Here is a 24,643-nt window from a genome sequence, read left to right as displayed (position 1 = left end):
TTTTTGGCTTTTTTGTCTCTTTATAAATAATCTGACTTGGTAAAATGGATGAAAATCCATTAATTCGAACTGAATTTGACCTGCTTAATTTGACTTAAATTGATCTACACATTAAATGAGTTAAATATAGTTTAAACTTTTCTTATCTGCCTCTAAATGAGTCGATTGTCGGATTTAGAATTTTAGTCGATAAATATCTGTCTATCCGCTAATAACTAATGTCTAAATTCATTAATAATCACATATGCCCATGCTTATTAGACATCAATTCAAATAGCATAAATTTTATTGATCAAGACGTAACTACACGCTCCCCACTCTTACATTTCTGTATGTGCCTTTGAGTCTATCCTATACCCACATTCAATTCAATCCCAAATACTCAATTTTTATCGTGATCAAAACAAAAGCCTCTAAATTCTTATTTTTAAAAATAAAAAAATTATAATTTTGCGATTAGTTATTAAATATTTAATAATTACTAATATATAATTTTAAAAAAAAGTTAGTTATTATATTACAAAGTAAATTACTCATCATATGGTAAAAAAAATTATACTAGAGATAAGAATGATAAATTATCTATTTTCCTCCACAAATTCGATTCAAGTTGATATAAATTCATAATTTAATTGAATCGAATATGTATTAAAATATTCTTATTCAATAATTTAGCTAATTTGCTAAACATTATTCAATTCGATTGCTTTCTCAAGTTTGTGACCGTTCTTAATTTTGCAAGAAATATTATTTTATTCTTGAGATTTGATTTTTTATAAAGTGTAATTCTGCAGGAGTAAATGTTAGTTAAAAGAAAAGTAGTGGTGTGAAGGCATTTTAGAAATTATTTGGTGGCTGCCCCTACGGCACATGGCCCCGTTACCCGCAAAAAACAAAAAAGGAAGAAGAAATGCATAGCCTGGCCTAGAGATCTTTTTTATTTTTTATTTTTTTTCTGGGTGGGTGGGGCCGGGTATAGAACGGTCAAGAGACTTCCACGTTTCACCGCATGGAAGAACGGGAGCGATCTAACGGTCCATATCTCACTTCGAAGCACCATCACGCTTTCTTCCTCAATGTTACTCGGGTGTATGTACACGCTACCCGGAAGAGATGGCGCTTGCTACACGTCATCACTTGCGCAGAACGGTACACGCTGGCGTGTTCCATGGAGCCACGTTGTGAGCCACTATGGGATAGCTGCAAGTAGGCCCCATCAAATCAAAACATATAAAAATGACGGTTCCATTAGCCCTATCCATTTTACTTCTCGCTCCTTCCACTCCTCGTCACGAACTTTTTTCTTTTTTTAATCCGCTCTCTCTCATCGCTCCTCTCTCTCTCTCTCTCTCTCTCTCTCTCTCATCTGTACCGCGAACAAAGCTTTTTAGTTTTGGTCGTTGCCGCTCAAACCGCTCTCTGCGTTTTCAGATCGAAAACCCTAACTTTGCAACCCTCGTTAGCAATCTTCTGATGACAGTCGATGAGGAACGATGATTATGACGCTCTCTGCGAATCTCAGATCTTGAAGATTTGATGTCCGATTCAAAGGCAGTTTCTGTGGACTGATGATTCTTGGATCTCCGAGTACTGTCTGTGTTCATTACAATCAACTTGGAGGGCGTTTTGGATTTAATAGGGGGGAGTTTTAAATTGGTGGTCCTTGAAGGTAGGTTTGTTTTGAATTAGGAGATTTTCGCCTCTCAATTTAAATTTGAGGGTGGGGGCGGTTATATTAAGTTTGAATGTTTTTGTACTGAGTTTCTCTGATGGCGTTTGTTGCTGATAAGGTTTATGGAACTGAATTGTGTGAGGAGTGTTGTGTGTTGATGTTATTGGGAAAAGATTGAAATTCATTTTCTTTTTTTTAAGTTTTGTTTAATCACTGTGGAGGGAGGTTCGATGAAATTTTCAGTGATTTAGTGTTCTGTTTCTTTGTTTATTTTTCAGTGCTGGTGGAAACTCTTTATGGTTTTAATATCTATTGGCCTCGGATTTTTGGAGAAGGCGCCGTTGGATGGGAGAAGGGGCAGTTTGTTTGGCGGTATTAAATAATGAAGAGATGGGAAGTGAGAACACTTTGAGAGCCGACCGTGACCATCCATGGCTAGCAGGTGATACTGACTCGGTGGAAGTTCCTAGCAAGCAGCAAGTGAAAGAAGCTTCGAACGATGACGTGTGCTCTGAGGTTTTGAATCCTACTGTTTCTCCCAGGGAGAATGCTTCCAGTATTCAAACTAATAGCAGCCAAGTGGCGGAGCTGGCTAGCAGGAACAAAGGTGGGTGTTGTGAAATCACATCCACATGTTCTGGAAACTCAACCTCAGACAGCTTGAGTGAGGAAGAGGGCAATAGAAAAGATACATCTGGTGATGTCTCAATGTCACGTGTTGTTCTGGAAATTCCAAAGCATGCTAGCTCTTCTGGAATCAGAAAAATCACATTTAAATTCAGCAAGCGGAAGGAGCATTGCAATCAGTCTCCCGCCTCAGTTGCACAGCCTCCTAGTAACTGGGCTCCTAGTGGCCTGTTCTTTAGAGGCCCGGACGAGGAACCAGGCACCAGTAGCACTATTTCATGTGTCCCTATTATGGAATCAAAAATGTCTAAGAAAGCTATCCCAGATTGCTACCCCACAAATGTGAAAAAACTGTTGTCAACTGGTATTCTGGAAGGGGCTAGAGTGAAGTATATTTCTGCTTCAGGAGAGGTGAATTATATGTCTATATGTTACACTTCTGCAGTATGCATCGTAATTAATTTTGATCGAGGCTTTTGTTTCATTTATGTGTTTTTCAGAAAGAGCTCTGGGGAATCATCAGTGGTTGTGGATATTTGTGTGGCTGTTTGACATGCAATTTCTCCAAAGTAAGTTAGCCATATGCATCTTAAATTGTTTTAATTCTTGGTATACTTGAGCATTGATTGAATGATTGGTTTAAGCAGGTCCTCACTGCCTATGAGTTTGAGTTGCATGCTGGAGGCAAAACTAGACATCCAAATAATCACGTATATTTGGAAAATGGGAGGCTAATATATAGTATCGTCCAGGAATTAAATACCACCCCACTGAGTGAATTGGACGAAGTAATTAAAGATATGGCTGGTTCATCTGTCAATAAAGAGTACTTCATGGTTTGGAGAGGTAATGCCAATTTTTTTATATGCTCGCTGTGTTTCATGAAGTATTTCTATGTGCTGCCATTTTAATCACTCATGATTCATGTTGCATTTCGGTTGAGGGGGAGGGGAGAAAAGAAGAGGGGGAAAAAACACTGTCACATGTGCAGTTGCAGACACATACACTTACCACAACTAGTCCTTTGGGACAATAAAACCTCGAGGGAAACATGATTTATATGTTGATTTTTGAAAGTTTTCCTTTTCACTTTTGTATGGATGTATGGTTTTGATGTAATTTTTGGTAATCTGCAGCTAGTTTAGAACAGCAGAATTTGATGGAAGTTGGTAACCCGCAAAACTTGTTTCATTCACATTTGAGGTACGAAATTTTCTTGGTAAACCCACAGATTGCATGTTTGCACTGCACACTTATCCTCATAGCTTATTCTGTGAGTTTTTTGGTAAACCCACAGATTTCATGTTTGCACTGCACACTTATCCTCATAGCTTATTCTGTGAGTTTTTTGGTGTTATACTAAAGAAATTTATTATTATTCTTGGGTGCATAATATTATGGGAGTTTTATTGTTATGCTTTGGTGAAGAAATTTATTGCTATGATAAATTTCGTGTTATTGTTCTTGTAATCCAATTCAAACTTTTTTTTATTTTTTATTTTTTGGCCAAGGAGATCAGATAAGATCAGGTAATTTTGGATTAAAAAAATTGGGTCTCTGCACTTTCAGAGCATATGAAGGATTCAGATCTTTTTCTCTGGAAAGATAGCATTCAAATTACTTATTTTAAGGTTGTTATTAATTTTTTAACTAATAGAAATGGACCAACTTTCCTGACATTTTTTTTTGCTGATTTTCTGTTTTTCATGTGTGCCTATAATGTCCTGGGTTTAAAATTCTAATTTGTTGGTGAATTTTCTTAAAAAGGGAGAACATTTTGGGAATGCTGTGCTACTATTATAATGGCTTGAAAAGTTCAGGATATCTATTTGAAAACATGGAAATGGATCAAAATAAAAGGGACTAAAAGCTTCCTCTATCTCATGCAAAGTTACAACCTAGCAATTATTTTTTTTCCAGCTTTTGGTTCTTGTGGAAAATTTTGGCCTAGGAAAACAGCTCATGTGGTCAATCAAAAAAACTGAAGAAAAAAAAAAAAGACCCTCATAAGGTGTATAACAACTTCCACCTTCGTAAACAGAAGCTGTATCTGGAATAAATAAGCATATGTTCACCCCAAAATTAAAACAAAAAGTGGAAAATAATTCTGAACATACTATCCAGACGATGAAAAGTAATTATATTCCAATCAAATATTTTGTGTTTGTGTAGATAATATTTTCGTTAGCATGTGATTTTTCCCCTAAACAGATGAGTCTAAAGAAAAGTTCGTTTGCATACAAATGTTAGTCTACACTATGATTAAACAAAGTCCCATTAAATCCCTAAGAGGATTTTATAACCTTTAAATTTTGTTTCTTTTCGAACAAGAACTAAAAAATAAATAAATTATGGAAGTAATCATTTGGACATGGCTGTTCTTTTGGCCATGATTGTCATATTTGCTGGGATTGGCTTGGGCTTTAGTTGAGCCTTTCAGTGAAGTGAATTTTTGTTCAGAAATCGGGGTCCTTGAGTCCCTGAACGTCAGTCACTAAATTGAAAATTAAGTTGAGATTAGTAAGAGGGATACATCTATCATTGCTGATAGACACTTCTAGCATTACCCATAACTGATTGCTTTGGCAAAGAAAAAATGGCTCACATGATCAACGAAAAAAGACCCTCATAAGTTGACAACTTCCACCTTGGTAAATGGAAGCTCCCCAAAATCAAACGAAAAGTGGAAAATAATCTCAAACATACTATCCAGACAATGAAAAACTAATCATTTTTCTTTAAAATATTTTATGTTTGTGTAGAAAATATTTTCATCAGCATGTGATTCTTCCCCTAAACAGACGAGCTTAAATAAAAGTTGCATGCATGCAAAAAATGTTAGTCCATACAATGATCAGACAAAGTTCCATTAAATCCCTGACAGAATTTTATACCCTGTAAATTCCATTTTTTTTACATCCATGAACTACAAAAATTCGATGACATTATCTATGAAAAACATGAAATCCAAGCTATTTGGTTTTTTTGGATAGAAGTAGTCATTTGGACATATAGTTCTTTGGCCATGAAAATATGATAACTTATTTACTTGAAAAATGAGCTGTATTTCTTGGAGCATTCTTGATATTGGAAGAGAGAGGGAGAGAGAGAGTTAATAATTATGTTTGCCGTGTTTGCGAAACTAATTTTTATTTAATTTGGTGAGCGTGCTTGAGAAATGACTTTTTGAGGCTAGCAGGAAAAATTTGAGGCATATAAGGGTTTTTGGAAAACTTAGAAAAGGAAGAGCTTTATGGAGATGCTTGATTTTTGCTACCTTGTGGATCCTTTGGATTGAGAGGAATTCAAAAACCTTCAAGGATTGCCCAACCTCTGCTCGTTTGTTATGGGATACAGTTATGTCTCTGGCCTCTTTTTGGCTCATTCTTTTGGTTGTTCAGGGGTTGTTGCTGCCTGGCCTGCAAAGGGATTGGGCTTCTTTTTGTTTCCCAGTTTGTTCTTCTCGCAGTTTACTTTGTATTTTCTCGTAATATATTTTTTCTTATTCTAGAAAAATAGGGTGAGGCTTAATTTAACTCAGACTTTCCCCTGGTCAAGTACCAACTTTGCAAGCCTGCTAGCCTTCTTTTAAACTGTTCTATGACTTGAAAACAATCAGAGGAGATTTTTGTGGCAGACTGGCAGGGTAGTTGGGAGGACTTCAAATCACTGTGTGAAGTGGGGCATTGTTACATTCCCTATTCAAAATGCTTGTTTGTCTCTTGAGAGACTCGATCCTTTCAACAATGGCTCTCTGAGTAGCTTTTACTGTATGCTGTGGAAAGGAAAATTTATGGAAAGCTATAGTGGGGGCCACACTGGCAAAATAAGGGTCACCAGCATAATGGCAGGTCATCGAAACAGAGCATCTGGCAGCTCAGAAGAGTGCTGTAGAAGCATATACAAGGAGTAGATGGGAGAAATTCCTGCAGCATCTATTGTTTGAGTTTGGAGAGGAATCTTCATACTGTGGCAAGCTGTTTGGTATGGGAGCACCCCTTCAAGCGACTGGTTCTTTTTCTTCAAATGGAGATGCTTTGGTCTGCCGTTGTTTTGAGATGGGGGAACTCAAGTGGTTTGAAACCCTGATATGGAAGGGTGCCTATGGAACTGGAGTTTTCCAACATTTGAACTTGTTCAAAACTTTGTATTGAAGTACTATTTATGGGGTTTGACTATTGACGGCAGGAGGTGGAGAAGTTTAAAATTCAGAGGCGCATGGGCTATTAAGAAATATTATTAAGCAATTAGAGAACCCAGCAGCTACAGAAGTTACTATCCCCATATGCTTGAAGAAATGCATTCTGTATAACTAATACTTTGAAGGAGAAGACAAAGTAGAAGCCATGTGTTTTGAAACTCTTAACTCATCTTTGACTTTGGAAGACCTTGAGTTCCTGACATCCTTGCCTTCTAGGAAAAGGCTATCTCAGCACACAATTTTTGCAGTAGAAGGTTGGAGGGAGAGGGAGAGAGAGAGAGAGAGAGATGGCAAATGATGTTCTCCATATGTGTTTGGCTTTCACGGTAAAGGGAAAGGTAAAGAGGGGTTAAGGGCACAAAATTTAAGATAAAAATTTAATTCAATCAATTCAGTTTAAGTTATTAATTTTTTGAATAAACCAAAAGCTGAAAAAATTGAATATTCTCTTATTATTTTTAGCCAATCTGACCAAAATTTTAAAAATAACTAAACCAAATTAACCAAAATCTGTCTGTTTGACTAGTTAGTTCAGGTCCATTGTTGGGAGATGTTTTGGATCTTAACACTTTCCCTTGGAAAGCTATTTACTTTCTTTGTATAGAAAATGATTTGGGGAAGGGTTCTAACCATTGACAACTTAAATTGTAAAGGATTGTGCTTGATGATGGATGCTATATTTGCAAAAGCCCAGAAAAATTGGCTAATGGCCTGCTCTTTCATGGCAGATGGGTAATGTTGCTTTGGACCTTGATGTATGCTTCTCTCGGGATTCATTGGCTAGTGAGGGATAAAGTGGATAACCGGGTAGTTGCTCAGAGGGGCTGTCAAAGTAGGGCTGGAAGGAAGGAGATGTTGGATGCTATCTCATTGGCTTTGTTTTGGAGAGGGAGAGGAATGCAAGGGCATTTTAGGGGATAGAAAATAAATTGCAGATGGCGTTAATATATGTGAAGTTGTGAACACTATTTCTATTTTTGGAATTTTTTATGCATAGTGTGCTCTCTTTGGGACCTTCTAATGTGACATTACTTCAAAGAGTAATTTATTAACTCAGTCTTTGTATTTAGATTAGGAAGGATAGAAATTGTTGGAAGTTGGATTGTAACTATGTTCAGCATTGATATGCTCAATCACGCAGGGAATCTTAAGATTTAAATATTGCATATATTAAGGATTCGGTCATGCTTGAGAAAGAAATGAATTGAGAAAAATATGAGCACATACATTGAAGTTTATTAACAACATTTATGAGTCCATAATGAGCTCTTGACAGGGATTTTTTATTTTTATTTAATATTGTTTGGAGGAGGGGGGAATGCACATACTTTCTTAGTGCAAGCCCTGGAATCAACGGTAAGGGTGTTACAACCAAACTTGAATGTCACATGTTCAAATCACCCAAACAGTCTATTCAAGCATGGAGGTAGGGTTGCCTAGATCTTGACCTCTCCAAACTCTCGATTGATTGAGAGCCTTGTGCATTGGGTATTACATTTGTTTTAGTAGACATGAATGAGCAAAAAGTTTAGTAGATATTATTTTTTTGGTTAAATGTGACCATTTTGGATGTTATCACTAAAATGTTCCTTTGAGGTTAGTGAATAAAAGAATGCAGATGAAGTTTCTTTTGGAACCTGAAAAAAGAAGCAACTTAGACATGCGTTTCATAATGCTTGACACTGTGTATCTGAAAATGGTCTCGAACTTATAGAGGCTTGGCTTCAGAGTATTTCTGGAGGGTGTGAGCATGTTTCTTTTATATTTTATAATTCTGGGAAAGTTGGAGAGTGAATTTTGCCACCTTGATGAAAATTATTAATATTGCCCTGAAAAGAGCAACCTCTTTAGATGTTTAGTTCTTATGCTTGACACTCTGGTGGTGACACAACAAACAGTTTGTATAACTATGGTTTAATGATTTATTTGGTGTGCAAGAATGCTATGGAATTGGTCTTCATAATTTACCGTATAATTTTTCATTCAATTCCACTCCCTGTCCATTCCATTCTAGCTGCCAAACATTGGGTTAGAGAATTGTTGGGTGTGAGCTAGTTTCTTTTGGACTTGATAACTGCAGGCAAGTGGGAATTTCATCTCTATCAATCTTGATTAAGTTAAAAAGCATTGTTTTGAGTGGTGTTGGGTCAAAATGTACATAGAGAATTGTCAAATTCTACGGTCTGAATTGTCTTTATCAACTATGGGAATTGGGAAGTCCAGGGAAACCACAATGTTGCAGCTTTCTTATGTGTATGTTGTTGATGGTTTTTAGCACCCGTGCTTTCTTTGAAGTCCTTTGTTGAGTTGATATAGCAGTTGTCAGCTAGAAAAATGGGGGAAAATTTATATGCCTTACAGCATGCATCCTTTTCCCCGGCATGCTTCTGGGAAAATATATGAAAATAGATCAGCATTCTGTTCATTCTAGCTAATACCTAGTTTCTCCCCCGAACTTTCCTGTGGTTGAAGTTTCAGCTGCCCAAGTCAAGCTGTAGAAGACGCGTTTGGGCCTAGATTGAACCAGCTAACATTTATGGGGACAACAGAAAAACGGAAACGTGTGGCAAAGAAGTTTGTTCTCTCCTCCTTTCTCCATTTTTTTCATTTTCTTTTCTTTCGACTACCTGATTCTACATGGTTGAATTTTTTCAGAAGCATTCCATATTCTTCTTTGATGGATTCATATTTTACAATTTCATGCATTGATCTATATTGTTGCTTACTTTGCACCTGCTCTGCAGGCCAAGCTCCTATCTTCCGCAGTCAGTCTTGCAAAAGAAGAGATCTGCTGAAGGAGGCACTAAGAAAAGGTTTCTTTTTCTTTTCTTTGAGAAACTCTACTAATTTTAGCTGTCTGCTCCTATGAGAGGCTGCTTTTCTTTGGGTTATCTCTACCCTAGCTTGAAAAATTTACTTGGAGATTGTTTACACTTTCTTTTGACAGGGATAATGATCTACATCGGTTACTTTTCATGCCGAATGGACTTCCAGATGGGGCTGCATTGGCTTACTGTTCTAAAGGAGAGGTCCTTTTTCTAATACATTTCCATGTTGAAGATGGTTTTGGGTTCTCCTTGAGATCCAGTTTGTGGTACTTATTGATTTGTTGTTTTCCCTCCTTTAGATCATACTCGAGGGCTACAAACAGGGAAATGGAATATTCTGTAATCACTGTAAATGTGAGGTATACTTATTAACCTATTATCTATCGATTTCATTGTTGCTGTTGTTATTATTATTACTGTTATTGTTATTATCATCATTGTCATCATCGTTATTATTGGTGATCAGATCAGCCCCTCACAATTTGAAGCTCATGCTGGCTGGGCTGCCAGGCGTCAACCGTATGTTGCCCCTGAAACACCCTTGACTGTATCTCAAAAACTTTATAACAATGTTCTCTCCAATTAACTTTTCATGTCTTCTTGCAGCTATCGTCACATATATACTTCTAATGGATTGACACTTCATGATATAGCTATTTCATTGGCTAGTGGGCAAAATCTGACCACTGGAGACAGTGATGATATGTGTACAGTATGTGGAGAAGGAGGTGATTTGATTCCTTGTCGTGGATGCCCACGGGCTTTTCATGCAGGTGCAAGTCTTGCATTTATTTCCTTTGCTTTCATGTGCATAGTAGATTTATTATGTTTGGTTTTGATGTTTTCGATGAGATATATTTCAGAAATTTCATCATTAAATCAAATTTGTAAAAATTCAGCTCCATAAAACATTTGATTGAAACATTTGGAGTGAGCCACACATTGGTTTTTCATCCTATCTTATCTAGGAGACATTTTTCGTTTTGTACCGATATGTTGTTCCACATGATCTTAACTCACATAATCACATTCTTTCTTGTACTTGTTTGCCTATGTTTGCCCATTCTTTTGGGGGCAATCACTTTTTTAAAAGCAAAAATTAGGTTTGAAGCCTTTGATGATTTGCTTTTTTAGCTTTGGGAAAATGATATTGACCTCCCTTGAGGTTTGGCAAAAAGATAGGGAACTCTCCCGAGGTTTTGAAAATCCCATGGACCTCCCTTGAGGTTTTAAGAATGCAATAGACCTCCCTTGCCATTTGATTTTTAGGACACTTACACCCGTAAAAGTCTTTTTGCAAAATACAAGGGGAGATCTGTGCCTTTTTGCAAACTTCAAGGGAGGTATGTGGAATTCTTGAAACCTCAGGAGTTGTCCTCGGAATTCTTGAGACCTCAGGAGAGGTCCTTGTCTTTTAGCCAAACCTTAAGGGAAGTCAAAGTTTTGAGGGTGTGTTTGGTTCATTGACTAAGGTTTATAGGATTGAATTGAATTGGATTGGATTGGCTATAGTTATTATCCGATCCCATGTTTGAATTGGAACATCCATTGAATAGGTTAATCATTCAACATACCTAATACTCTTTATATAAAAATTTATTTTTCTTTAAATTAGGCAATATGAAATTACTTCAAGGTAGCGTTTGGTTTACAATTGAAATCGGAATTAGAATTCACTGGAATCAGAAACAGAATGCCAGATTCCTCACTCATGTCTGGTTTGACACAGAATTGGAATCGAAATTGTACTATAATGTTTGGTATATATAGATATAGGAATCAGAAATGAGTTTAGTTAGTATAAAGAATTTATTCAATTAATTAAATTTAAAATAATATAATTATAAATATAATTATAATATAGTATTATTTTATTAAGCCATATAATAAATTATTTTTTACAATAAAATTGTTTTAATAATCATGTACTTGATTATACTTTGCGTATTATATTATATCATATTTATTATTATTATTATTATTATTTTGTTTTAACTATATTATTATTTTATGTGTTATAATATTATTATATATAATGTAAATATTAATAATAATGGTTAAAATATTTTATAATATAATATATAATGTGTTATTGTATATTTATATTTAATGATGTCATAATATTAATATTATTTTTTAGATTTATGTAATATATATGATATTATATATAGTATTATGTTAATATTATTTTTTATTTAATATATTTTTTATTATATTAATAATGATATCATAATATTAGTACTATTTTTTAAGTTTATTTCATGGAATGGAGAATGATGGTCAAGTTGATAGTAGTGGCATAATGGCATTTGAAGGCAATTTCATCCAAGGATCCTCGAGATCTCTTACTCTTTTGAAGTAAAATAAAGTGGAAAAAAAACCTTACAACTTAGAGGGTAACTGTTCTTTTCTTCATTGCCTTATCTTTTCCCGGGGTAAATGCAAGGCCAATTTTCTGTTTTTCCCTTAGTATTGGAACTATAGTGAAACAATAGATGTTTGACTTGATTGTATTTGTGGTCAAACTAATCATATTTTGAATGATTATCTATTATTTATGTTTGTTTGAAAACTACTTAATAATTGACATTTTTTTTTTTTTTTTTTGCAGCTTGTTTGGAATTACAGTTTGTACCGGAAGGTCATTGGCATTGCCCACATTGTAAAGATAATGTTGGCCCTGGCAGAACAATTGCTGCTGGAGAGTCCTCAAATATTGGGAGACCCATTGTTATACGGTTGACTAGAGTTGTTAAAGCTCCAGAAACCCAAATTGGTGGTTGTGCTGTTTGCAGGTTGGTCACTGCTTTTCTGCTCTCTCTCTCATCTTCATAGTTTCACCTTTCTCTTGTAAAAACTTCCTTCAAAGGCTTGAGGGGCTTTATTCATTGAGATGTTGGCAGAAGAGAGTCCTGACTTTTTTATCATTGAGGTTCTTGCATGGTTTAGTTTAAAGTTTCTGAAAATATGTTGCAGTCGAGAAGATCAAAAGTATTAGGTTGATCTGATGTCTCTGAGAAGGTCCATTTGGCTAATACGTTTTGTAGGCAACATTTTTAGTTAGAAGAAGTTTGAATGACTAGGAATTCCTTTTTCTTTTTTTTCCCCTTTGTGACCCTAGTAGCAGAACATATGCATGCAAGGAAGACTTCTTTGGCACTATTGGTAAGTGTTTGTTTGAAAAAGTCCACAATTTTTAAATAAATACTTTTGATGCTTTCTCCACACTAATTGGAAACTTAACACCTAAGATACCACCGTGCAGCATAAGATGGAGTTTATTTTAATTCACTAGTTTTACTTCATTATACTATTTCTGCCACCTTGAATACTTAAAATGTCTTGACATAGTTTCAGATCTTGATGAATAAAGTGAGATTTTTATGGTCATGCAGATTATAAATATGTGTACAAATTGCTATGTTTGTTGTATCCATATGCTAGCTTTTTAGGATTACATGTTGGTGCATTAGAGTGGTGTTTCATCCAGTATCCTGTGCATTTTATGCCTTTTACAGAGTTTTGACCCATGCATACCATTATGCATACCCAGTTCATCCTCGTGAGCTTGTTTTCTTTACTTGTGCCCAGCCTTCTAGTGATGGTGAAACTTAGTGATTTCAAGCAGCTAGTTCGTGGAGTCTTGCCTTTAGAGGGCTGGGGAAGGTTGCCTAATGCACACAGCCTTAACCCTGCATAATGAGGGGTTGTGTTTATGACTTGAATCCATGATGCTTTGGTCAATCTTACTGATGCCTGAGTACCACCCTTGCTGAAGCTTAGTGATTTCTGGAGCTGAAATTGATAAAAACATTTTGAAATTACTGTAGGTTTGGGATAATATTTGTAATTTCCATGCATAGATATTGGTCATCATGGTTCTGACAAAGGCAGGCAGTCAAGTTTGTGTAATTCTCCTATAATGTGAATTTCTGGACTATTGAGTTTTCAGATACCCAGATACTGCAAATTAGTATCTGAGGGGTTTCTTACCCATTGGAAACTTTACATGCACATTGACTTCATAATGTAATTAATTGGTTATTATCTTGCATCAGCAATAATATTATATGTTGATTAGACTAATATCCTTTTTCTTGATTGTGTTTTATTAGGGGCCATGATTTTGTTCCATCTGTATTTAATGACCGGATGGTTATCATCTGCGAACAAGTATGTTTTTTGATCTTGTTACTCATTTGTGCCTGTCTGAGTGCATGCTTCTTTAAAACTCAAGATTTGACTATTATTTTACTATTTATTCTTGATTAGTGTGAGAGAGAATACCATGTTGCTTGCTTGCGGAACACTGGACGCTGTGATCTGAAAGTAAGTGGAGGCATTGTTTACTTGTCATGTGATTATGATGTAGCAGCAGTTGATAATTTGCCTCAAATTTAACGATAGGAACTCCCTGAGGATGAGTGGTTCTGTACTGATGACTGCGGTAGGATTCACCGGGCTTTACAGGATTCAGTTTTCAATGGTGCCATGACTGTTCCAGATTCAGTTTTAAGTGCAATAAGCAGGAAGTACATACAGAGAGGAATAATTGATGGAACCGGAAATGATGTGCAATGGAGAATTTTAAATGGGAAGAGACGCCATTCAGATCATTTACGTTTGCTTTCTAGAGCTGCTCAAATTTTTCGAGTAGGTCCTTGGTGGAATTTTATTTATTTATTTATTGGCCATTCATGCTATCCTATCTAAAGAGTTAGAAGTGGCACTTTATTGAAGAATCAGAGCCTGTCTAAATTTCTCATTTTTTCTGTTTTTCAACTATGTTGTGTCTGTTGCGCCTCTTCGTCTGCTCTCGTTTTATATATTGTGAATATGTGATGCCTCTGCCTTTATTTTATTTTTTTTTTCACTTCAATTTTAACACCATAACAATAGTTTTTCTGAAATAATATTTTAGCTGAAGGTATAGACCAAATTACACCTGCTTATTCCTGTTCAAAGCCCCCACCCCCGCCCCAAAAATCTGCTTATTTCCTTTTGTCTGAATTTTTTTCCCTATGGTGGAATAAAAATAAGATAGGTTGCTGACTTGGTCATACATGTTCAAGAGCTCTAAGATGTCCAAGAACATGACACTCGTCTATCTTGAGCTGTCTTTGACACTTGTGCCAGTATTCTAGACTGGATATTTGTGCCTTGCTTATTGGTGCTAGGCAATATTTTTAATCCCCAATACTTTATTTTTCTTCTTGTCATCCTTATATCTAGATTTAAGTTTACCTTAAGAGTAGACAGGATTAGCCAGATTGTAGTGGATTGGGTTGTTCTGGGTTTAGAATGAAAGTTAATGACAAATGGGCAAATGGACTGTTTCTGTCGTCATTCTACTTTTCAATATTAATGCTATATTGCCATTATTGCATTCTTGTTATTGTCATTGTTTGATGTGGATTCATGAGGTGTTATGCTGATATTTTTCTTTATTGTGGACATTAGTTTGTCTTATGAGGAGCCAAGGACACTTAAAAATGACCTGTACTTCGGCACAATTGCCAAACACGGTGGAGTTGGTCTCATTTGGTTTGGTGGTCCATGTCTCCATGATCTTGGTTTTGTAGATTGCTTGAGGGTCCATGTCGGGCATGCACATCCCATGCCCACACACGTTTGGTGTGTGCATGCATGGTGGTGTGTGAGAGAGAGACAGAGAGAGACCAAGAGAGATTATTATTTTCCTTCTGTTGGCTCCCTCGGTTTGATGGGTTGGGATTGGAAATTGTATAGTTTACTTTGATCTAATGCTCCTCTGTGTTAAGTTATTTAGCCCCACAAGATATAGGGTTATTTAGCCCCACAAGATATAGGGACTTAAGCTGATTCTGGCTACACCAAAGACCAGAAAAAGGATTAAATGGTTCAATTCGGTCATCTAATTCTGGTAATAGAGGAAGTTGATAACATTTCTGAGCTTATAGGAATAGCAGAAAAAAAAATTCTGGTCATTCCTTTTTTGAGAACATTTGGTTGCAATCTAGTTGAAGAATGACGCTTGAAACTCCTGAAAATTCTTAGATTTGTGCCTTAAGACAAGATTGGGATTGTAAATCGTAAATGGTTAAAGTTGAGTGCTAAAATTGTGGAAAGAGTTATTTATACGTTTTCGGAACAAATAAATTGCACGAAAATTACAGCAGAACTAGGAGATAAATTTCATTTTCTCATGATTTCCGAGACAATGCAATGGTGATATTCTCATACTGAACTGAATCATGCATTTGATCACTCTGCTGATGCTTCTTTGGGTGCTTCTCAATATTTTCACCAAAGTTGGTAACTGCATTGTGAGTTGTTTTGTGGATGTGGTGAGACTTCCATTGTTTATCTGCCTGAATAGTGGTCACTGGTTAAGCTGTTATAGAATTGTGCACTTGTTCCTCATATTTATAGTATATTTTTTTAAAATTTTATTTTCTAAGGAAAGAAAGAATAGACAAGGAGGATTAGACATCCTCCTAGACAGAAGAAAAAGAGCAAATAGGGAAAAAAAATGTATTTAAGAACTCAATGTCAAGCTAGCAGACTCCACCGATCTTGCTGTATATCAGAAAAAACTGACTCTGTCAAAGCAACCGGATGAAAAGATCCATGGCAAAGCAAAAAAAACCAATCTAATTCCCAGATCAAGTCTCTAGACAAAGTCTTGTTTTGAAAAATACCAGCATTTCTCTCCAGCCCAATCACCCAGAAGACTGCAGAAATGGCATGGCATCAAAGCTCTCTCTCATCCTTACACCTCCAAAACCCTTTGATATTCATATAAGGTATACTGAGGGAAACTCAATAATATGAATAAAAGTTGGCTATTCTCTAATTATAATACGATGATGATGTTATAGAAAATGGACTGTTTTATTTGCGTGTAGTGCTGTTGGTAGCATATTTAGAATATTATGATTTTACGATTCAATTCATATGATTCGTATCAATTCCAAACCATATCAATTCGAATCGTGCTAGTGAATCTAAGAACTGAATCATTGCCCAATCTATTGTTTCACCTTGTGAATCTAACGATCTAGACCTATCATATACAGACCCAACTAGTTTAAAACCTCAAAAATAAATTTCTTTTTTTTCATTGCTTTTATTTTTACATGTTACCTTCCATTCCTTGTCTACATTAGTTTTGTTATAAAAATATAAAATTTATAGAACTTTAGGTCTTATGTTGCCTTCACAAAACCATTCATCACTCTTGGAGGAGTATAGTGTTTTGCCATTGAGAAGAAGGGATAGAACACTCATCATCTATGATAATACTTGTGTTTCGTTGTGTTGTTAAGATTCAAAAGTTGATTTTTTAGTAGTATATTTAATAATTATCAATTTTAAGTTAATTATTTTCATTTCTTATCCAAAAAAAAAACATGAAATATTATTATTTTTTAATTGTTGATAAACGCCAAAATTTCAGATTCTTATTAATTTTTCTTGATTCCTTCCCTTAAATAGCGTAAAGTTCATTTTTTTTTTTATTATTTCTTGACACATTCCCTTTTCATTGTTTAGGGAAATCTTACACATGAAATACGATTTTTTTTTAGTTGAAAGTTTAAAAGTATTTTACTATTTTGCTGCTTGTTCATATATCTATAAATGCATGTCCTTTAGAATTGATTTTGGATGTTTGTACCAAATCTTACGATTCGATTCAATTCTCGACTCCCAAAATATGAATTATGATTCACAATTCGAATCTCGATTTGACAACTATGGTTTATAGACTCAACTTGTATGTGGGGATGGTATCATTGAAGCTACTGCGAACTTTCATATGCTTCTTATTTTGTATACTTTCCCCAAAACATTTATTCATTTAACTATTTCTTGTATTTCTGGGTAGCAGGTTATTTGCTGATGTATAACAAGTACTTGTTTCTAGCGTTACTTTTTCAACCCTTAAATTATTTGGACCATCTATTTTGCAGGAATGTTTTGCTCCTATTCGGGCAGTTTCCGGTCGTGATATCATACCTGTTATGGTCCACGGGTAGGTTGAAATTTGTTTTGTTATTTGTGTCTTCCCCAACTTCAAACCTATATATTATTGTTGTTGTTATTGTTATTATTATTTAGGGAGGAGGACACTAATCATGAATGTTATATCTTGTTTTGCTTGGCTTATAATTTTTTTTCTATCTCCTATGGAATTTATTTTTTAAAGAAGCTATAATTTGTGTCTCTGCTGATTTTGCAACAGAAATCATACCAGAATTAGTGTATGCAGAGACATGTACATATATGAATTATGAAGTTTCAGAAAAAGACACAATAGTCCATTAGCTTATTATTTTCTCTCTTTGTTTAACATTGAAATTTCAAGCCAAATAAGCATTGCACACAGAGTCGTTCCTAATTCATTTTTGTTCAACAACCTTAGTAATGCCACATGATACAATGTGCTTATGACTTTCCTTTGGTTCCCATTCTGCTAGATGGGTTCTCCACTTTCCCTCCTTCTTTATTTCTTTCATTGTGTGCGTGTGTTCATGATAAATAAGCAGGTAAGAACTCATAAAAAAGAGTACAAATCCTTTTTTTTTTTTTCTTTTTTCCTTATTTTTTGAATTTTCTGATTTTAATGACTTTTTTTCAGTGGGAATTAGGATTATAACAATATATTGAACTCTTAATAATTGTTTCCTGCAGTTGGATCAGTGAGCTACAAACACTTCCAACTTGTACATGGATAATTTTAATTGAATAGATTGATCATATTTTGATCATCACTATGATATTTTCCTGCTTGTTAAAAAATAAAGATTTTTTCCCTCATACTACAAGAGGTAAAATTGTTAAAATAGTTTGGACGTTCAATGGATACCATTAGATGTCTTGTTGAGGGGGATTTGACTCACTCGAAAAATGAGCAGCTCGGAAGCTATCCCTTATAGGAGTTCTGTCTGTAATATTCAACCCAAGGGTTAAATTGTCTCCTCGGGGAATGCGTTTTAATCTCAAATTTCACATTCGTCCAATCGAAAATAAAAATGTACTAAACTCAGTTCAGATTCGGGATTTTCAAGATTGTTTGACTTATTTTGACCAATTAAATAAACACGCAAATTAAAGTCCTGAAACTAGCACGCACGGAATTAAATAGCAATAATGGAAACCCTAATCTACTCGAGGAAACATCGAAACGCACGCTAATTAAAGATAGTAACTTTGAACATGGAATTAAAACACACCGGAATGGAAACTCAATCAGATTCAAACATAGACTAAGAATCGAAACTTTAACAAAAATCAAGAACTCGAACCAAAATTTAGTACTTTGAAAACTTAAGAAATACCCAGACAATATAAAAACACGAACTTTAACAAGAAGAAACCTAAACTAAATCAAACTTCAATTAAAAATTAAGTTTTTTTAAGAGAAGGGAACAATTAATTTAATCTACTACTAATTTACGGGAAGACAAAACAAAACAAAACACAAAAAAACACAATTAAATAACCACTACAAAATAAAACATTAAATTTCAAACTTGCAACTAACATAGATAAATAATAATAAAAACAATAGTATCCATCAAAAGAAATAAATAAAGGAAAGAAAGGAAGAAGAAGAGAGAGAGAGCAAGAGAGAGAGAGAGAGAGAGAAGAAGAAGCCATAGCAGTTGGTGCTCGGGTTGCTGCTGCTACTGGTTGTGATGACTGGTATCTCCAGCTGCTGGTGTAAGTGTTGGTGGCAGAAGGAGGCTGCTGTTCTGGCTTCAGCTGTGGTGTGCTCGGGACCTGCTGCTGGTGTGCGTGTTGCCGCTGCTGTTCTTTGGAGTATGGAGCAGAGGTGGCTGCTGGAGGGACTCTGGCCTGGGGGCTGTGCACAGGGGAGTGGGCTGGCTGCTGTAGGATGTTGCAGGGAGCTGAGGGACGAGTGAGAAACAAGGATAGGGAGACAGGGGAATAAGGAGAAAGGGAAAGAAAAACAGAATAGGAGAGGAAGAGGGGAAGAACAAAAGAAGAGAAAGGAGAGGCTGAGGAAAGAGAGAGCCGCGAGAGAGAGGAAGAAAAACAGAGAGAAAGAAGAAAAAACAAGGGAAGAAGAAGGAAGGGGAGAGAGAGTGCCCGAGGGCACAGCCTGCGCAGGGGAAAGGAAAATAGAAGAATAAAAGGGGGAGAGCTGAAGCCCTACGACCCGCTGGAGTTGACCCATTTGAGGGATCCGACCTGGCCTGCATGGCCGGGTCACATCACATGTTTTAATAATTTTTTTTCTTTTTTTCTTTTTTTTCATTTTTTGTTCTCCGCAAACACGGCCTGTTTTTACCCTCTTGGAGCCCATTTCGCTCGAAACTCAAAACATGGAAGTTGTAGATAATTCTTTTCACTTTTTTCAGAAATTTGAATCGTCTCGATCGGAGCTCGGACAGAAAAGTTATGCACGATTTACGAACTGGTGCCGGTTTCGACTCCCGGGAATTTTCCTGCGATAAAAAAATATCAAAAATTCATAAATTGTCCAATAAAACTCAAAAATGATAAATATGATATTTTGTTAAAATATTGGACGTAATTAAACATTTAATTAAAAATAGAAGCCGTAAAGCCTGGACTAAAGTGCCTAATTACGCAATTTTGTTGCGTAATCAAGATTCATTGAGGGCGAGGGTGTTACGATAAGGGGAAGACAAAGAAGAGGATCGGTTGCGGCTGTTCAAAAATATCTAAGATAACTTTTATTTACAGAGGAAATATCCTTAACTTGGATAATGAATCCTGTAGCCAATCCTAAATAGGGAGACGAAGGATTTAGTTGTGGTTCTTCCATCAGCCACATGCTGTTCTAACTATATTACTATGACACTGGTAATGTCCCTGTTATCCATGCTGTACTTATTCATGCTGTGGTTTTGAAGCATATAGAGATGTTGAATGTGCTTATGCATGTATTATATGCTTCTAGAGAAGGTCAAATTTTTTCCCACATGAACACTTGTTAGTGCATACAAGGAGGCAATTAACACTCTACAGTCAAGTTAGTCAACCATCTATGGTCAGCTGCTGTTGCTATTTGTGTTCCTGTGTCCTTTGTAGTTGCTTCAAATTTGCATGGTTTTTTTTTTTTATTCTGTTTTTACACATATCCAGACAGAAATCTGGTCTTAGTTTTTTTTTTTTTTTTTAAATTTCCTTTTTTGTTTAGGCATTTGATTGTATTATTATTTCTTATTTTTATTACCTTTTTTCACAGGAGAAATATATCTGGACAAGAATTTGGAGGAATGTACTGTGTAGTTTTAGTTGTGAAGTAAGTTGCATCCTAGAATTTAATGTTGCTTTTGGTGGTATTTGAACTCAACTTTAAACTGTCCTGAATGGTTACTGAGTGTGTGTTTATTTGTTTGAATTATTATTTTTCATGCATGGCCAGGTCTGTTGTTGTATCAGCCTGTCTTCTTAGGGTTTTTGGTCGGAATGCTGCTGAGCTTCCTTTAGTAGCTACAAGCAGGGCAAATCAAGGAAAAGTAAGCGTACATTATGTCATTGTCATTTTGTGTGGCTATTATACTTTTATTTTTATTTTTTTGGGTTGGGGGGGGTGGAGGACGAGGGGTATAAATTGCATTTATCTCCCTTCATTTTTCATATTTATTCAATCTTCGCCCTCTTTTCTCTCACTAATACCACAACCCAAATAGTATAATTGATGGGCTGTATATCATCATCTAGAAATTTCTAATTTGTAAAGTGAATGTAACTTATAATTTCACTATTTGTCAAATTCTAACCGCATTGTCAAAGGATGTTAGTGCCATGAATTCTAATTAAGGGTACTTCCCACCACCCACCCATTTCCCTCTCCTTAAAGATCCCTTTCTCTTCCAAGATTCTAATCTAGTTTGTAGTGTTTTGATTGCTCAAAATTGATGCAAACAATATTCATATAGGTTAGTAATTCACATGGTGATTCTTCTGTTGGTTTTTCTAACCACATTGTCAGGGGGGTGTTAGTGCCATGACTTCAAATCCTGGGACACTCCCCACCACCCCCAAGAAAAAGAGACGAGTAGATAGAACACCACCCATAGTTACTAAAAGCCACTAATACCCTTGTTCATTGATAATTGTTACAAAGTTTTTTGTTACATTTTGATTCCAAAACATTGAATCTAGCTATCCAATGTTACAAAATATTTCCCATATGACAATGTAATCTTCTAGTAAAAATGGAGAGATATCTCATTGTAGTTTCATATTGAACCATGTTAATCTACTTTACAAATGAAAATCTGTTAAATTTAGAAGCACCTCAACACCCTCTGTTAAATATGTTAGTGCCATCGGCCCATTATGTACTTGTGTGTATATATAAATATAGAAGTATAAGCTAACACAACACATTTTAGAGCACATTTTGTTCACTAACATGCTGCATTTTAGCATGCAGTAGCACACTTGTATACCTATAGAAAATCTGAACAAATTGCATTTTATCTGATTCATTTTTCATCTTCATTCAATTTTCTCCTTCTATATCCCTCTTGGCCTCTTTTCTCTTACTAATACCACAACCCAAACAGTATAATTGATAGGCAGTATTACCATCCCGAAATTCTAATTTGTAGAGTGAATGTTAAACTTAGAATTTCACTATTTGTCAAATTCTAAGTTTTACATTCACCCTTCAAATTTTCTCTCTAATTTCCTTGGGACTCTCTTTTTGAATTTTTTGTGTCAAGACTCGAGAGATCTCTTTTTGAAAGATCTAATCATTCAAATTTCTAAACGTAGACCTCTCCTCAAAGAACACTTTTCCTCCCAAGATTTTAATCTTGGATGGAGTATTTTGATTGCTCAATATTGATGCAAACAATGTTCATATTTGTTAATATTTCATGTGGCGATTCCTCTGTTGGTTTTTCTAACCACATTGTCAGAGGGTGTTTGTGCCGTGAATCCAAATTATGGGGTACTCCCCCCCACCCACCAAAAATAAATTATAAATAAATAAATAAGGGGCATCCATGCACGGAAAAAAAAAAAGCAAAGAAAAGAAAAGAAAAGAGAAAAGCAGATGGAACGCCACATTTGAGTAGTTACTAAAAAGACGCTAACACCCGTGTTCATTGAGGATTGTTACGAAGATTCTGAAACATGGTACGTTTTCATTTCAAAACATTAAATCTAGCTATCTAAAGTTCCAAAATATTCATATGACAACATATTTTTCTTAGTAAAAATGGAGAGTTATCTCATTATAGTTTCATACTGAGTCATGCTAATCTACTTAACAAACGAAATCTTTTTCAAATTTAGAAGAATCTCAACATCCTCTGTTAAATATGTTAGTGCCATTGTATATAAATATAAAAGTATAGACTAACACAAAGCATTTTAGAGCACATTTTGTTCAATAACATGCTGCATTTTAGCATGTAGTAACACATGCTTGTATATCTATAGAAAATCTGGACCTTTTGTGTTCTAGCTAACATGGTCTACCCTTTTCTTCTCCCCTGATCTTTTCTAATGGCAAGGTGAAATGGCCCTGAATTTAGGAGGCTAAATTTTAAGTGGTACCTCCTCTGTTGGTAACTTAGTTTTCTTGTCCTTGGGGTGTCATATATCCCTTCAGTGGTAAATCTTATAAGCTTATTTTGTTTCTTCTTGTTTGTAGGGTTATTTCCAAGCATTATTCTCTTCCATTGAGGGGCTACTATATTCCCTGAATGTGGAAACCATAGTGCTCCCTGCAGCTGAGGAAGCGGAATCGATTTGGTTAAATAAATTTGGCTTCAGAAGGATGACTCCTGAGCGAGTAAGTGCATCTCTATTAATAGGATAGCGTCTCCTTCTAAAAGCTTTCTGAACTATTGTTGACAATTATGGCCAAGTTCTAGTTCGTGTTTTGCAGATATCCAGTCTGCATGGTATGGACTTGAGAAACTTGATCATATATATGGTGGCAAAGATGAAAAGGAGTTATGGTTGATGGTGTTGGGAGAAGTTTGATGATTAATTCAGCATCATTTCATCTTTCATGCTTATCAATTATTATTACCATACAGGGCTAGACAGTTAAATATGTATTCCCCCTTAAAAAACCTGGGCTTAATTTGAAATCACTTTTCAAGTAAATTTAAATTTTAACTGTGCTGAAAGAGAGCAACAACAGTAAGCAGGAGTTGTAGGTAAGGAACATGCAAGACCTACACCAAAAGTAAAGAAAAGGGGAAAAAAAAAAAGAAAAGAGCAAGATCAGGCTTTGTTGTTCATTGAATGTAGTGGAAAAATGATCAAAATGGTTTTGAGGCACCAAGTTGAGCTTTCAAGGGAAAAATATTGGGATGCTACTACAAGTGAGCTTTTGAGGTGGGACTTGGGTGAATGGTAAGGTTGCTCCTTTGTGACCGATTAGTTATGGGTTTGAATCCAAGGAAACAGCCTCTGCATAAAAGCAGGGGTAAAGTTGCATGCACTGTGACAATCGTCCCCTTACCTTAACAAAGCGGGGAGCCTTGTGATGACCAATAGCAGAATCTTATATTGACTTAGCCAACATTTTTGTTTTTAATTTTGTACATCTGTTTATGAATTCCCTTATTTAGTCAAATATGTGAAATGAAATTGGTTCTTATTTTTCCTCTCCCTTGGTGGTTCGACCTAAGAATAGGTCAGTAGCTGCACACAAATTTTCTCAAGGGAGTTTGGCACACAGTAAATGCGAAACAGTTTTGGGCATTTGATATATTCTGTTATGCAGGTGTCGCAGTTTAGGCCCATCCAGTTTACTGTTTTTAATGGAAGCTCGATGCTAGAGAAGGAGGTTCAGAAGCGAGAATAACATCATGCACGCATTGTCTTTTAATGGAAATCCAACCTCGAAGGAGTTGACTTGCTGCGGAAGCCAGAATAACAGCATGCCCCCATCGGTTTCAGAAGTTCAATCAAAGATGTTGGAAATAGAACTGTTATTTGTTTGTTTGTTGATGACTTCTGTGTAACAATGCCTGCTATTTTTTGTTACTCAGCTGGCCAGTTGGTATCGTGACTAAGACCTGCTTTGTTGATGTAATCAGTCATACCATACGCATTCTGGCGAAATGTAGGAACAGAAGAGCCTCTGTATAAACGAACATCAATTGTATGTTCTTTTCCCTTCTCCTTTCCCCCCTTTTAGCCTCATTTGTCCCGATACATTTGTTTGGAAAATAATGAAGAACCATCTTCATCCCCTTTATCCTAAATTTAAATTGTTGCCCTGGCTCTATAACTCAAAACTCCACTCAATAGCACTTGAGATTGAATAAAGTTCGAGCTACTCAAATACTTTTAACCACTAAT

The 24,643-nt window shown here is 35.7% G+C and overlaps 1 protein-coding gene across 2 annotated transcripts; it reads left to right on the top strand.

Annotated features, from left to right (window-relative positions):
- The first annotated feature begins 1,259 nt into the window (after positions 1–1,259).
- On the top strand, positions 1,260–24,546 carry LOC131159172 (uncharacterized). Of its 2 annotated transcripts, none has more exons than XM_058113882.1 (20): positions 1,260–1,669; positions 1,951–2,710; positions 2,800–2,868; positions 2,947–3,145; positions 3,436–3,502; positions 8,979–9,074; positions 9,245–9,313; positions 9,448–9,529; positions 9,628–9,687; positions 9,795–9,847; positions 9,935–10,101; positions 11,940–12,123; positions 13,444–13,501; positions 13,601–13,657; positions 13,736–13,981; positions 17,281–17,342; positions 20,550–20,606; positions 20,730–20,823; positions 22,977–23,117; positions 24,063–24,546. In XM_058113882.1, the coding sequence occupies exons 2-20, from the start codon at positions 2,018–2,020 to the stop codon at positions 24,141–24,143; spliced, it is 2,535 nt and encodes an 844-aa protein (XP_057969865.1). In that variant the 5' UTR covers positions 1,260–1,669; positions 1,951–2,017; the 3' UTR covers positions 24,144–24,546. The 2 variants fall into 2 exon arrangements, with proteins under 2 accessions (XP_057969865.1, XP_057969864.1); XM_058113881.1 differs by having other exon boundaries at positions 8,973–9,074.
- The last annotated feature ends 97 nt before the right edge of the window (positions 24,547–24,643 follow it).

This window comes from Malania oleifera, chromosome 7 (assembly GCF_029873635.1).
Source record: "Malania oleifera isolate guangnan ecotype guangnan chromosome 7, ASM2987363v1, whole genome shotgun sequence".
Taxonomy (NCBI): Eukaryota; Viridiplantae; Streptophyta; class Magnoliopsida; order Santalales; family Ximeniaceae; genus Malania; species Malania oleifera.
The sequence above is the reverse complement of the archived record's forward strand: the minus strand, read 5'-3'. Positions and strand labels throughout refer to the sequence as shown.

Coding starts and splice junctions, on each gene's coding strand:
- LOC131159172 (XM_058113881.1), top strand. CDS start 2,018: ATGGGAGAAGGGGCAGTTTGTTTGGCGGTATTAAATAATGAAGAGATG. Junction 2,869..2,946: donor TGACATGCAATTTCTCCAAA/GTAAGTTAGCCA, acceptor TGGTTTAAGCAG/GTCCTCACTGCCTATGAGTT. Junction 20,824..22,976: donor GCAGGGCAAATCAAGGAAAA/GTAAGCGTACAT, acceptor TCTTGTTTGTAG/GGTTATTTCCAAGCATTATT.